General features: G+C 39.5%; 1 protein-coding gene across 1 annotated transcript in view; it reads right to left on the bottom strand.

Moving 5' to 3' along the window:
- Positions 1–15,819, bottom strand: part of CFH (complement factor H) — a 30,393-nt gene that overhangs the window by 2,333 nt on the left and 12,241 nt on the right. Inside the window, exons 9-23 of the mRNA XM_051625439.1 lie at positions 14,581–14,760; positions 14,173–14,346; positions 12,994–13,170; positions 12,672–12,845; positions 11,153–11,335; positions 9,669–9,851; positions 8,122–8,304; positions 6,619–6,798; positions 4,909–5,115; positions 4,132–4,308; positions 3,412–3,588; positions 3,095–3,271; positions 1,695–1,877; positions 799–999; positions 95–296 (exon numbers count right to left, since the gene is read on the bottom strand). Of these exons, the coding sequence (XP_051481399.1) occupies positions 97–296; positions 799–999; positions 1,695–1,877; positions 3,095–3,271; positions 3,412–3,588; positions 4,132–4,308; positions 4,909–5,115; positions 6,619–6,798; positions 8,122–8,304; positions 9,669–9,851; positions 11,153–11,335; positions 12,672–12,845; positions 12,994–13,170; positions 14,173–14,346; positions 14,581–14,760 (2,756 nt within the window). The 3' untranslated portion in view covers positions 95–96. The remainder of the gene's footprint in view (positions 1–94; positions 297–798; positions 1,000–1,694; positions 1,878–3,094; positions 3,272–3,411; positions 3,589–4,131; positions 4,309–4,908; positions 5,116–6,618; positions 6,799–8,121; positions 8,305–9,668; positions 9,852–11,152; positions 11,336–12,671; positions 12,846–12,993; positions 13,171–14,172; positions 14,347–14,580; positions 14,761–15,819) is intronic.

Below are 15,819 nucleotides of genomic sequence, written 5' to 3'. Positions count from 1 at the left end.
TGGTTCCTCAGAGCAGCTGGACAGGCACTTTCAGAAAAGCAGCCTCCTAGATGCTCCCCTGTGCCTCCCCGTGTCCTTGGCATTGAGCACTTACATTTATTTACATGTTGGATACTCAATCACTCCATCACAGCACTTTGCTGTAAATTTCTCAGTTTCTGAAACTTGACTGTGAGACGTTTTGCATTCAAATAAAATATAATCTCCAGTGTGATAGGTGTAACTGTATGACCAGCCTGGTGACCGTAATTGAATATTATTTGTTTCCATAGAAGTCTCATTCACTGTACAGGTCTCTGTAAAAAAAACACTTTGCATTATTTGCCTGTACACCTCTCACTGGACAACTGATGCTCTGAAACTCTTTGTACCAGCAGCCTTTCCAGCTCAGGTACATTAGTTAACAGCTTCTTGGGGCACTGCCCCACAATCACAGGGGTGGGAAGGGACCTTGAAAGATCATCTAGTCCAACCCCCTCTGACAGAGCAGGATCACCTAGGGCAGGTCACACAGAAACACATCCAGAGGGGTTTTGAAACTCTCCAGTGAAGGAGACTCCACAACCTCTCTGGGTAGCTTGTTCCAGTGCTCTGTCACTCTCACAGTAAATAAGTTTTTTTCTGATGTTTACGTGGAATCTGCTATGTTCCAGTTTGCACCCACAGTGTCTGCAGCTTACAGGATGTGCCCACACCCTGGCTCCTTCCCAGGTGTTGCTTCAAGAAAGCTAAAAGCTTTCAGCTTCAGCTCTAAAAATGCAACAACAGAGCAGCTAAGCTGCAGCGGAGATTACTTACTGCCTGGTTTGCACAGTGGATATTCTATAATTCCTTCCTTACAACGTGCTCTGAATGAGGGAGAGGCTGGGTCCTCCAAATACCCTCTTTTGCACCGAAATTCAATAATGTCACCTGATGTGGAATACAGCTTTTTTGTTCTGCGCCATTTCAGCTCAATATTATTTCTACCCATGTCTTCTTCAGTTGCTGTGCAGGCCACTTGAAAAAGGCAAGAGAAGAGTGTCACCACTTGATACAGACGCACCACAGGTAACTTTTTTCCACTATCACCTACAGAAGTTCTTCATATCACAAAACACTTCCAGCTATTTGTGCTGAACCTCTATTACTTGCAACAGGAATGACATTCACAGCCAGCCTAAAGGGAACATAGACCATGGCTGAGACCCCCACATGGAGCTATGAAGAAGCACAGGAAGAGGAAGTCACCAGGCACCAATTAACTTCTCTGTGTCTTTTTTGAGATCCCTTCTTTGCTTCTGCCCAGCACTTCTCTAAATTTGTTTCCTTGTGGCCATGTTGTGGACCACCCTCCCCCCCTTTCCCCAGCGCTGCCACGCGATCAGACCCATCCTCCCCCTGTGCAGCCTGCTGACAGTGGCAATGTCCCCAGGTCGGGAGCAGTCAGGAGCCCTGCAGAGTGAGGGAGACCTCCTAAAACAGAGGGGTTCAGCCAAACTCCCCTCCTCCCAAACCTGTCGTGGCAAGAGATGGCAAGCAGCAGATGGGACTACGTGAGCTTGAACAAAAGAAGGACACTTTGTGGTTCTGCCCTGCTAGCACTGCAGCCCCAGCACAAGTGCTGCTGCACAAACAATGCCCTCAGGAGCTAAGAAAAAGAAAACAGGGGCAGGCACACAGCCTTTGGCCACTCAGCACAACCTTCAACCTACCTAGGCAAACTGGAGGGTCTGTCCACTGCCCATTAGTACAGGTGATATACTGATATCCTTCCAGGATGTAGAGACTTGGGCATTTGTATTGCAGAGTTGTACCTTGTGGATACTCCTGCTCAGGGAAGGAAAGAATGTCTCCATTTTCAATAACTGGAGCTGGGCCACATTTCCCACCTTTCCCTGGAAGAAAATTCCCAATCAGAGAAAAAGCCATATGAATATAATTGCAATGGATGCTTGGCCACTAATACTACTGGACAGTAGATTGACAGTACTATGAGAAACATGGAGGAAAGCAGAGAGAAAACCAAATATGTGTCAGGTGAAAAAAACCCAAGTGCTTCTAATGTCTGCAGTGCTGGGACTCACAGCTACCAGTTCACCCTTTTTGTCCACGGTTGAAATGCTTGCAGCTGTCTAAAGGACTTCCTCTGGTGCTGCGTAACACTGTAATGTGTGGCACACCTCTTTGTGCAGAAGAGCCTGACACCCCCCCTCTCTGCACTGCCTGAGCGGTGAGGAAAGTGGATCCAATTGCAAATGACTGTCACTGACCTGCAATCACTAATGGGATAGCCCTTGGGCTCTGTGGGGCACTGGCCTGTTCACACATGCCAGTCCTGAAGCTCCCTCGCAGACTTTTCTCTACCTATTCAAGCACCACACTACTGCCAAGTCTGGCCTTCCAATGGACCCTGCACTGGGAAGTCTTCAGAGAACACCCAGATCCCTTGGTACCAGCAGTGACACCCTGCACTTGCTATTGTGTTCTGGAGCCACAATACCGAGCCTGGCTTTAATTCATCTGCTGGTTCTGCACACCTTTCAGCTCCCAGCTGGGTGGAGTTTGAGACAAATGCTGCTTATTTGGTTCAAGTGCCTAAACTTTCTGTATGTCTAATGAAAACAAATGAGATTATTCAGTGCACTCATGACATCTTAGGAAGCATCAACAGAATACCTAAGTGTTGGCTCACGTCTCGAATTTAACAGTTGATTTGACTCCATGGCATTCAATATATAGCAATGCATCATCTGCATAATATGGATGCCAACTAGCAGGGAAGCTCTGGTCTCTATTCTCCAACATAGACAGCAAAATTTCTCATGCTCTTCTCATGAGGCAGGCACAGAAAAAAGACTCTACAAAGTCTAAGGGTTGCATCTCAAAATTGGATAAGGCCAGCAACCACTCTCAGCTTCAGGGTGGTTTTCCAGATAGGGCTCTCTTAAGTGAAGCCACCTGAGTCACTCAGCTGGTCAGCTCATTGAACAGATACCTGGGAAAACAGCTTTTTCTTGGGTGTGCCACATGTGCATAGTAATTAAATGCCACTAATCAGCTTCATGACAGTCTCACTGACAGGCAACTATATGAAGAGACAGAGAAAAATTACCTTTGCACTTTGGCAGCTCTGTCCAGGTCCCATTCCGACACACTACAGTGGAATCCCCTGTCATCTGAAAACCTTGCCAGCACTGATAGCGAGCACTCTCTCCAGGCAAATACCTTGACTTTTTAACACCTTGAACCTTACCACCAGCAATTTCTGGAGGAGGTTCACATGTCAAATCTGAAAAGAGACAGAGCTCCAGTCACATTTGCAGGTAGACAAAGAAAATCAAAGTAAAATAAAAAAATGTTAGTCTTTAGAGTGTTTAGGTAAAAAGTTCCCTCAATGGTAACAGACAAGATGAAAACACAGATTCCTACCTCTGCAGGTTGGTGCTTGTGACCATTCTCCATTTGTACAAGTGACATAATGTCCGCCTATCATTTGATAATTGCTTTCACATTCATACTGCACTCTGGCACCAGGTAGATACCTCTGCTGTTGAACACTTGTAATATAAGCATTAGGGATTTCAGGTGCAATTCCACAGGTAGCATCTGAAAAGAGAGTAGTGCAGCCATATGACAATCACATGATATGTGTTCCCAGAGTGCCATTGCTCTTGATGGGCAAAAATGGTTTGAGTAAGGCAGATCTGTTTCTACAAGTAGAAAAGGAACGTATTATAGTCTTTATTCTGCAGTGTTTTATCACAGTCTTATTTTTCCTTGGATGGAATAAAAAGAGAAAAGGAGTTGTGAGAGTCAGCTGAAGGTGCAGATTGGTGCTGTACAGCATTGTGTGCCAAAGGGCTGGAGAGTGAAGTGATTTCTTTAAAACCTCCTCTCTGCTTCATTTTAGCAGTGGGCTAAGTTCCTGCTACTAGCTTCAGCCCACAGGGGAGATGATTTCTTTACTCAGTAGCTTTGCTTGTTCTTTCTCAAGAGTGAGAAGAATAGTTGTTGTAGCGGCCCATTCAAAGCAAGACATTTGTTGTCTCTATTGGCCTGACTCATCTGCATACCTGAGTTGACATTATTTTAATTCCCAACATGAATGACTAAGAAGGATCATAGACTACTTAGAAGTAGAACCTGTACCTTCACAGAAAGGTGGTGCTGTCCAGTTTCCTTCCCTGCAAATAATTTCAGGGGGTCCAATGATCAGGAACCCGTTATTACACTGATAGCGAATTGTTTCACCAGGCTCATACATTTTCTTGTTTCTGCCTTCAATTTGAGCATTGGCAACATTTGGAATTTCTCCACAAGGCATTTCTGAAAAGATACAGAAAGTTGATGCTTGTGCTGATGTGAGACACAGAATTGGTGTACTGTTTCCACCAAACAGATGCTTTAGAGAGCTTTTTCTAATATCAGCATAGTCATCCAGTGACAGAAATTTTAAATAAAAGGTAGCATACGAAAGACTAAGTAAATCATTCCTCTAATTAGGCATGGACTTCAGTCACTGAAATATTTAGATCCTATTCCTAACCATGCCAGAATATAATAAAGGCTTCTGTCCCTCACTACACAGAAGTGGTTTTCATCAGTGAAGCACCAAAGCAACTCCTAGTCACTAGTGGGCACTGTAGAAAAAAGAACCTTGGATTATGAGGATGTGCCCAGGACTAACCTGGCAGAGATACAAAGTGAACAAAGATTGCAAGAATACAAAGGAATATTTAAAAACTAAACTGCATTCAAAAAGTCAACCTTGCATCCTATCAGGATTGCTCTGAAGACATCCACAAGGGATAATAAGATTCCACAGCAAAATACATAGCTATTGGCTCTTACTAGTCAACCTCTAGTTCAGCAGTATTTCAATTTCATTGCTAAATGCACTTCAAAAAAAGTATCTTTTGATATTACCCAAGCATGTAGGAGATGCAGTCCATTTTCCCACAGAACAAGTTATTTCTGATGGTCCATCTAACGTGTATCCAGAATGAGAAACATACTTAAGTCTAGCACCAGCCAGATAAATTGTTTTCCCTTCTCTTTTCATTTTAAAGTTTGGATTTTCCAGCCTGGGAACATCAGCACATTCTATGGGTTGTGGCGGCAAACATGGTCTTTCTAGAAAATACAGAAAACACAGATAAGCCATAATATTCCAATGACATTTGCTGTCTAAAACTGAAAAGAAAAAAAAAACATAATAAATTAAATGATTTGAAAGGAAGATGAAGATACACAAGATACACAAATCAAAACTTTTCTCTCCTGTCCTTCCTACATGCAGTTTCTCTCTTTTCCTTTGGACTAGATTTAAGACATTTTTCTAGTTCATACCAAGGAGATACAGTTACAGTTTAGCATCAAGAACAGGGAAAATTTAATAGGCAGAGAAACAGAAGAGACATTATCTTGTTTTGGGACACTTAAAGTGAGTTTCTAGAACATTAGCTATTCAATCTTTTCACCATTAATAAAGTTGTACCAATGTCCTGAGGGGTTTTGTGATGACAGGATGAAAATGAAAAAGGGGCTACAAGTTACAAAGCATTCTAATGTACTTCCTGATATATACAATGGATTAAATCTCTGTGAAGCCCCCCCTGAGTCAGGGCTGTCCCAGTGTTTTCTTCTCCTATACTACTGTAGTGTGGGTGGATTTAAATTATATTTTATATGCATTTTTAGTTATTAATAACTTAGGTTTTATTAGTTAATAGGTGAAAGCATATGTTTGCACTAAATTCCACAATACAACAGATCTAATTACAGTCAAAGTTCCTGTTCAGCAACTGGGAGTTTTATTTCAGTAATAGCTGTTTTATGAACAATTCAAGCATTTTTTGGTTATTCTTCTCTGTCTGCCACTTATCAGTGGAAATGGAGACTCAAAGGCAATGCAAAAGAGGAGAAACTATGTGGCATCAGAATTTTGCAGCTTAAAAGTAGTTGACATGTTACATACATCAGTCACCAGCTGGTACCTCATTTGTTCTGTGCTCATATATCTCCTACTCATTTCTGAAAACACTTTATTCTAGCTGTTAATGAACTTCTGCATACAGGTTATCACCTGCATGAGTAATACTTTAACCATTGGATTACAGATTCCTCAGCATTTCTTAGAACAGATGGCCTGAATTATGCCATACCATTTATACTCTTATTACAGGAAGAAGCCACAAAAAGAAAGGAGAAAAATCAAGAGAGAATAAAAATTTAAGAACACCCAAAACAACAAAAAACACAAAGATTGCTGGTACTACTACAACTAAAAAATAATACAGGTTTTTCCATACTATTAAAGGTCTCCAGTGAAAACTGAGACTCCTAGCTGCAATAGCTAAACAAACAAAAAACCCCCCAGACATCTCTTAAGGGATTACCTGAAAGTTTTATATACCATCTTAGAGAAGTCTGTGCAAATAGATACAAATGTACTGTTCAACAGTTGGTTAACTGCACGTCATAAGCAACTTACATTGTATTGCTTTCCTGCAGTTACCTGTTCATAACAATAAATATGACATAAATGACATCATCCTCCTGCTAATGAAGACTGCAAATGCATTAACACAGAAATGAATAATAAAAGAAATAGAAAAAAAATAATCCACTACTGACCTACACATTGAGGTGGTGATTGCCATTTTCCATCTATACATGTTATTTCATTCACACCGATGAGCTGAAAATCCTTCTGACATGAAATAGCTATTTTACTCCCATGCTTGTAATTCCTTCCAGCTGTTATCTGTTGAGCACCAGGCAACTGAGGTGGAGGTGGGCATCTGCTCTGCTCAGCTAAGGACACATATTCATGTTATAACACAACATACGATAAAATATAACAGTTCATCACAGATTACAGGACTAACACCCAAGAAAACACTGGTGACAATTCTTCAGTAGCAATCTCAAGCTTTAATTAGTATCATGGTAATTCTGCTCTGCTTGAGAAATACCAGAGCTGCTTTCAGATGCTTATATGCTTTCAACCTTATAGAAAGAACAGTCACAGTTGCCTACACCATTCTAAGCTGGAGTTTCTTCTAGTTCCTCTTCCCTTACACACAATTGCACACTCTGGTGTACTCTTCCCATTCCTCTTTATGGTGAACTACTTTAGGAAAACTGGACCAACTTCTGGGGTTCCTGCTGTGTTTTTTGTTGTTGTTGCTTTTTTCTTCACACTTAGCTGATAACAGAGCTAAATGACAATCAGAAAAGGAAACAGAAATAAACTTAAATTTTCCCACTCAAGAAACAAACGGCTGCTCCTCCCAAAGGAAAGAAAAAGTAGAAGGAGATAGATCTAAGAAGAAAGAGACCTCAAGAGCTTATCTGTTGGTTCTAGTGGTTCCAGAAAACTGGCAAGGTAGGGACACCTGATTTTGAAAGAGGATGTTCCCTCGAGTGAGCCTCTCTGTTTACTTCTCCCACTTCCAATAATTGTTTTCCATTAATCTGGTGTAACAAAAGCAGGCAAGAGGCAATGACTGTTTTACAATCATACCTTCTACAGTCAATATCCTGCTCTGCTATACATAAAGGCAGTCCTGTAGCCATTTGACCTCTGATGTGTATTAGATAAGGGCAGGTTCCTCTAGGTCTGTGCTTTTGAGTTGACCAACAGCTTTTTTCTTATTGTTTCACTAGGAAACAATTGGAAAAAAATAGAAGGGAAAAAAAAAAGGAAGAAAAAGAAAATTCAGGAATAGAAAAGCTTTGAATGTTTACAGGAAATAAAGGAACTCTGGCTGGAGCTTGAGCTATATGCTACTCTCATTTGCACCAGGGTAAAGTCCTTTTGAAGAAGCAAGCTTAAATTTGTCATTGCATCTTTTCTTACATCAGAAATCACAGTGGCAACTGTTCCAACTATAAGAGTAGAGATTATTAAGCCTGCCTCACTAAAAGAGTGTCTATAAACCTAGTTAACTGTTCAAATTACTTCCATGAATAATTCATTACTGTGCTTTAGAATATAATGGAGTAAGCATATATATAAGCATGTAAGCATTTCTATTTCAGACTAGTGACACAGCAATGCTAAGCAGCTTTAATAATGAGCATTTAACATTCCTTCATAAAAAGAAGAAATTGTATGCAAATATAAAAACATACCTGTACATTCAATCTCTGGTGACCATTTTCCAGACACACAAGCTGCCTGTTTAACAGTTCTGTCAGCTGATTTACATCTATACTGGATAACTCCATGCAACCTAGTTGTACTTCTTGGCCTGGAAGGACGATCTGTGTTCACAAGCTCAACATCCATTGGAAGTACACACCGAGGAGATGGATCTGAAAAAAATAAAAGTATCTAAAAAGTAGATTTTATTCAGGTAAAATGTACATACGCATTCACAGTCATCAGTTTCCTCATGCATGTCCATGTGAAAGTGTTTTTCTATTTACTGTATTTTGAAGTAACTCCTAAGATTCCTAAATTATAGAAACAGTTTTTATTAACGCCTGCTATCTAAGGCAGAAGCTGTTCTCATTCACAAAGCTATTATTTTTATGTTGACAGGATCCGTTTTGCTGAGTGCAGTGAATAATCTAAAAACTAAGCATTTTTTTTCTTCCCTACAACTATAAATGGATAGTTAGAGGAGCAAGAAGAGAAACTTTCTTTTGCTTGTAGGAGCATAAAGGCAGTACTACTCCACACTTACTATTTATCAGGTGTCAATCTCCTGTGTAAGTATATCTGAGTCATAACTAGGTCTTGCGTCCTTGACTGGTGGTTCCAGGAGTCAGAACACATGCTACTTGTGAAAGCTAAGCAGACTTTGTTTTGTGCCAGATTCAATCCTCAACATAATTGTAAATTAAGGTACAGTTTACTCAAATAGGTGATGAATATAAAATCAATTCTGAAGTGAGAGAGAACCAAGAATTGAATATATCATAAACTGCATTCTGTTAAAGATAAGCGAACTGTTGGATTAATTAAACCCAGACAAGACTCCCTCTTGTCCAGCATCCCTTTTTTCTTACATTACTGACTTCAATGCATTTTTTTTTCTTTTTCTTAGGAAAAGGCTTTATCTATTTGTAAAAGACATTACTTTCAATCAATTTATGCGTTTCCAAACAAAATGGGAAGATGAGAAAAAAGGTAAAACTACGGATCAGAAATGAAAAGGACTAGTGAACATAAAAATGGTGAGGATGGGACAAGTCTAGCACACTGTAGATACTAAAATTTTTAAAACTCAGCAGGACTTAAAAAAAAGCAAAGTAGCATACAGACACATAAAACTACAAGTAATTAATGTAACAAGCTATCAAGCATGCTCCTTTATTGCAGGTATGTCCCAAGGCCTCTGAGGGGTCATTACCAAGGAGCAACATTGGTAAATGGGTAAAAGCCATCATACACCAAAGATGTTCCACCATACTTGATTCTACCCATTGTGCAAGTGTCTGTTCCTTCCCTAAACCTACTAAGAATGCTTAAAAAGCTGTAGGTGCAGAGTTTGTCCAGGATGAAGGACATGTTCACATTTAAAAGATGAGAAAATAAAAAAAATCTTAGTTGAGATGCATGAAACAGTAGTATCTCTGGCTACATGTTGATTGCTGAATCCCTTGATGTGGTGTATAGAACTATGCTACACTCCTATCTGAAATATTATGGTAATATTATAGACATAGATTACCAGCACAAAGAGGTAATGGCTTCCATTCCCCATTGAAACATCTTATTTTCTTTTCCTCATAATTGCCAGAGCCTCGTGTGCATCCACAAATTACTTCATCACCATGAGAAAACTGGGTGCGGTCTTCCTGATGAAGAACAACATTTGGAATAGAGGAAGGGGATCCACATGGCATTTTGTCTTCTGTTGAAAAAGGTAGTATTCCACAGTAATATTCAAGCAATATATGAATAGCTGAAAGAACTTAAATAAAAATAACTATTTGCATTTGGTGAGTCAAACCTATCCCCTTAATTGTGACAACTTGACTAAAACATGTTTTAGTCAGTTTACTAAATTTAGTAAAAGCAATATGTATTATGCATGGATAGTCATTGTGTTTGTAGCACTGTGCTCCAGTAACATACACTATTGTCACTGCTAGACAGAGGTCAAAGAGTTTGTACTGAGCTCACAAGGCCTCATACTGAGGTATGGAGACTTAGGGGGCTTACTTTGTCACAACCTTTCCTGCACTGCTTGGAGGCTTGGTTTTACTTATTTTAGCTGTAGCAGCATTTTTTCTCGTGACCAGGCTACAGTTAATTTATTTTACTTTTGGCTATCTCTGTCTGGCACAACCATAGTTTTATATATACAGCAGTAACAAGGTTTTTGTCTATGTAGAGTAAGTAGTTATGACTCTTAATATAATGATAATGCAGGGCTTGTATGATAACAAAGTTCTTGAGAAACAGGGAAAAAGGTTGGGTGTGGCAGGGTAGAGGTAAGGGATGGTCAGAGACAGAGCACAGCCCAGCACCCCAAGGCTATGAATAGCTCACAAAAGGCCAGCTTAGAACCTGAGCTGATCACAGGTGGTTTTAGGGGTAACAGGAAGAACAAAGAACAAGTATCATATTCAAAAAACAATGTACATATCTAATTCAGAACCTGTAGGCCAGTAAAAAAAGGGCAAGGCATAAAAGTATGCTAGCCAACCTAAAAATTGTCCCAAGTAGATCCTGTAAGGAAGAAATTATCAGCATCAACTTCTTATTCCTCCCTGTGAATGACTTGAGATAATGACAGTGTGCTGCAACTTTTCCTCCAAAACACACCAGACTGAAGCCATTGACTTTAGGACCCAAAGCAGCAGTGGAAGGGTGAGCATAACACCAGAAAAACAGGTAAATAAGAGAAAGTGTGTGCACAACAATTGTAATTATATATTGTAAATTATTTGTATAACTTAGATATTCCCCATTATTTATAGATTTATAATTATTCTTTCTAATATATATTTATTTTCATTCTCTTTCTATAATCACTTGAACTAACAAAAATTATTTAATTGGACTGTTTAAGATTTCAGTTATACTACTAAAAATGTTTTGGGTTTACATGTAGTGTGTGTTTACTTTTAATCCATAAAATAATATTGAACATCACATGTTATACCTGCAGATATCTAATTCTAATAAGTAAGAATTGTGTAGATTTACCAATGCAAGAGGGAGCAGATGTCCATTGTCCATCAACACATTCAATTTCCTTTGATCCAACCAATTTAAATTCCATGTTGCACGTATATTGCTTTCTTTTCCCATGCTGATAGTGTTCCACGGAGCCACCAACAATATGTCCATTGGTAATCTCAGGTGGAGGCCCACAGCCTGTGGCATTTACTGAAATGAGGAGATCAAATATATGCTCTGAACTCAGTACTTTTTGCACAGCTATATGTTAAATTCAATGCAAAATAACTTGAATTTGTTGTTTAAAGCTGAGAAAAAACAGTAGAACAGACTAAACAGATCACTGGCTTATGCCTTTTAATATCTGTATTTGTGTTGGGTTGGAGATCACAGATATAGCTGATGTCTATTCTCTTACTTCTATGCACTATTTTCTGCTATGATAAAAGAAGTAGTTGATAAAACCAACCCAGTTTAAAGAGAAAAAAAAATGTTGCATGGATGACAACATCAGCATTCTTAAAACAAAACCAAACTAAAATAAAGGTCAAAATTGTGCAATTAATAATAACCTACATTATAAAAATCACCCAGCAAGTGATATGTGCTATATATGAAAGGAATTAACTTCTGATGGAGTGAATGGAACTCCTGTTAAGGGAGAGTAAAATATTGCTGAGCTAACGAACCAACTAAGTTAAATCTACTTGTTTTTAAATGCAACAGAGAGTGAGAAAATGAAGGATGAGAGCATGGAAAAACAACAAGGCAACTGATTGAGTGGGAAGGAAGGTCAATGAGAAATATGAGATCCCCTAATTCTCTCAAGCTGCCTCATGAAAGGGCACAGCACCAGCAAAATAAAAGTGGCAAGATACCACGAAGTTGCACTCTGTCTTAAAAAGTAGAATAGGGTCATATATCTTCCCTTCTGCATAACTTTGTTCATCCTACTGGATGAAGCTAAGGAATTTTATAGGGGAAACCCTTCACTGAGTTTCTTTTGCTTGGGTCCAGCTCTGTGTCATCACCAAAGCAGTTTGTTTTTTTCTTTGATATCATGTGATCAGGAAAAGGGATATAGGGCGCAATATCTGATGGGCATCAACACTAGGCAGTGGCAATATTTAGGATACCGAAAGAGAAGACATTACTCAAATTAACCACTCATGTCTGCCATATTGCACATTATTTAGGCCTTTTTGATTAATAAATATTTGTTCATACATTACAGTCAATAACCTGAGTGAAATTTTGTACAAACCATTTACCAGTTCACTTGCAGTTATTGCAGAACTCCAACCAGCATAACTAAAGCTAACAGAAAGTTCAATACTGAAAGTTCACCTGTTCAGAATCTTTCACATAAAATAGCAAAACACTATGAAATGATCTGAAGAGGACTAGGTCCTGCCCTTTTTAGAGATGACCACGGGGTAGTTGTTCTTGGGAGCAAGACTGGCTTACAGAAGGTGTCTACAGAAGTCCTCAGGACCCAGTCATTTTCAAGTGTTTCCAACTACAATTAAGTTAACAGAAGAATTACCTTTACACACTGGTGGTGATGGAGACCATCCAAAATAATAGCACTGAGTAGAAGCAGGTCCCACTCTCACATAATTCTTTGCACAGGTAAATTTCACAACATGTCCATTCCTGTATCTACCCCTCTTGGGAGAAAACTCTCCATTGGGCAATGTCAGCATTTCACATTCTATTGCTATAAAGACAAAATATTTTAACATATAGCGAACACCCTAAGTACATGAAATATTAATGGTTAGAACAAAACCAAAGGAAGTCTTAAAGAAAAAGCTTCACAAAATGTATACAGAGTTATGCTGATTAGCAAAACCAATAATATTCACCAAGACACTGGGGTGTTGGACTCCATTCACCATTTATGCCACATGTCGTGGTACCGATTGGCGTATTATTTGCAGTTTTATATCCTTCCGCACACGCATACTCGACTGTATCTTCAGGCATGAACACAGTTTTATTTGTGTGCCAACTGAAAGTGTCGGAATATGTTTTACATGATTCTGTAGAATAAAACAAAGTTAGTGCATTTTGGGACCCAGAAACTCTGTCTTTTGGAACCATCAATTCCGTAGGTGCTTTAATGTGTGCTAGTCCATTGAAACAGTATATTTAAAACATAAAAAATTCTTCGTTGCCAGAATAGGAGTGTAAAATATCATATGTAGCATATTCACATAATATCTATTGTATTTATCTTTAGAAAGATGTGTACAGAAGGAATAACTAGCATAAATATTTACTCCTTAGATTCAACTCCTTTCCTTCTACTACATGCTATTATTACTATTGGTGTCACAGAAAACAGTTTGTACTTCTGTTCCCTGTGGTCATTTGTGAGGGGGTCAGGAAAAAAGCCACAAAATCCTAGGTAAAGGACAAGCTAATGTTGGTCACCCTATACCCATGCTGAGGAGAGGAAGGAACTTTTAAGAGAAAAAAGGCAACAACAGTTTAGAGGTATTTTCAAGAAAAAGCACTTGTTTTTCACAAATGTACTTTTTAACGCCAGAGCACGCATATGCATAGTGCTTTTTATGCACAGTGATAACATTTTTCAAAAAAATTAATCCCATTTTTCTCTAGTTTAGTCACACTATAAGAAAGTTCTTGGCAGAATCTCTTGGCTCACAGGCATTTCTTCATAAATCTTCCCATGTGGCTTGAAAGGCAGGAGAACTGGAAGTAAATTTGGGCTTTTGTACCTGGTAAGAATCACTGGAGAGATCAGTGATTACCGTCTACTTTGTGCTAGAGATCCAAAAAGACAGGTCACCTAGAGGATGGTAATATTTTCCTGCCTTACTCTCTTCCTTTACATTTTCTCTCTTTATTTCTTGGAGCCCCAGAAAGGTTAATCTCTGGAGGATTAGTCCTCTATTTGAGTCTCCCTCTGCTCAGTGAGAAAAATCTACCAATTCAGATGACAAAAATCTGAGTACATAGGACATCGTGTCTGCCCCAGTGACAAAGACAGGGAGCCCTGAAACCTTTATGCTACTCACTGATACACTCTGGAGGTGGAGCCCAGCCATTCTCTTGACACTGCGTCACTCCTGTTTCTTTTCCTTCTGGAGTCACAAAGCCACCATAACAATGATAGAAGACCTCCTCTTGTAAACGAAATGTTCTCCTCTCAGTGAAGTAACCGTTGTCAAAATGCACGCTCCGGCATCCTTCTGAAAGAAACAGAAATGTTCTACTTGTAAGAAAATCTGCCTAAAATACATGCTTATAATACATGGAAGAAAGAGCACAAGTGAAACAGCAGTAGGATTCAGAACATTCTTAAGAGCACATGAATTTCTGCTTCTGTATTGAGTGCTCTGCCTGGGGGATGACTGGTGAAGCATTAATGTAGAGTATGTGATGATGGATTTACTGCTTTTGCTGCCTCAACACAGCACACTCACTTTTACGGATACATCTCGGAGGAGGTGACCAGTCATCCTTTGTGCATGTGACTTCCCCATCTTCATGTTCAGTATAGTAGTCATCTTTGCAGATATACTTAACTCTTTCACCTTCCTTGTAAACATCCTTCTGGCCATTTAAGAAATAACCATTTTCCAGATGTCCAACCCGACATTCTTCTAGAGGAGGAAGGTAAGATCATTTAATCAGAGCAATTTGTACAGCAAGAACTGAAGTAAATTAATTCTTAGGAAGACAGTTACTAAAAAAGAGACTCCCAGCACTTTTCTGTGTCCTCTTACCTCAAAAAGACATTTGTGTTCAAACCCGAGTGAAAGCATGTTTTGTTTCTCTAAGATTGATGAATCATATGAACAGGAGTGCAAGTCACTACATAAAGTGCTAAGAAGCAGTCTAGTAAACAATATTGCTTACCTAGTGCTCATAAGCAAGGCTGGCTAACTTCAGTGTATCTAGCATCATGTCTACCAGCTCTGGCTTGGTCCACTACATCTCCAAAATGTCCATGTCTGTGAACTGATTACCACACTCTTGCCAAGCATGCAGGTTCTACAGCATCCTGTGCCTCCATGAGCCCAGACACAAAGAAGATGGCTGAAGGAATGTTCTAGCTGTGTTACTTGAGTAACTGGTCCTCTACTCCACACAGGACTCCACTCATTTCCTGCACTGAGCATCACTCCACTGAGGGCAATGGGGAAAGATCTACCTTTTGTAACCTATTTTCAAGCCCTATCGGTAGATAGGAACTTCACAGTGACTGAAGATGTGTGTTTGGAGAGGAGGCCTAGGTCACTGCTTTAAATCTGTTCTATATAGTTCAATCATTAAGTCAGTGTATCTGGATCTCTTGCTGATGCTCACTTTCAGCTTATTACCAAGTGTGCCACCCTCTCAGCTCCAAATGTTATCCAAATGGACCAGGCAACAGATTGCAGAGATTAACATCTAGACAAAGTGCCCAGGCCATGGAAGGAAGATTATATTGACATAGAGTAGAAACTCCCTGTATGTGCAGATGAAAGTAGAGGCATGCATGTGATCCAGAAGTCAGAGGAGAGAAACATTTCCCATATATTTCTTCATCTCATGGATAGGTTCAGGAGCAAAGGATTTCCAAAATGCAAAAGCATCATTTCAGCCTTATGCAGTTCAGAGTGTCACTTACCAGCTGACAGTTGAGCTCTGCAGACCAGGTAAACAAAAACAATTTTACT

This window comes from Apus apus, chromosome 7 (genome assembly GCF_020740795.1).
Source record: "Apus apus isolate bApuApu2 chromosome 7, bApuApu2.pri.cur, whole genome shotgun sequence".
NCBI lineage: Eukaryota > Metazoa > Chordata > Aves > Apodiformes > Apodidae > Apus > Apus apus.
Note: the sequence above shows the minus strand (reverse complement) of the source record. Positions and strands in the feature narration are given on the sequence as shown.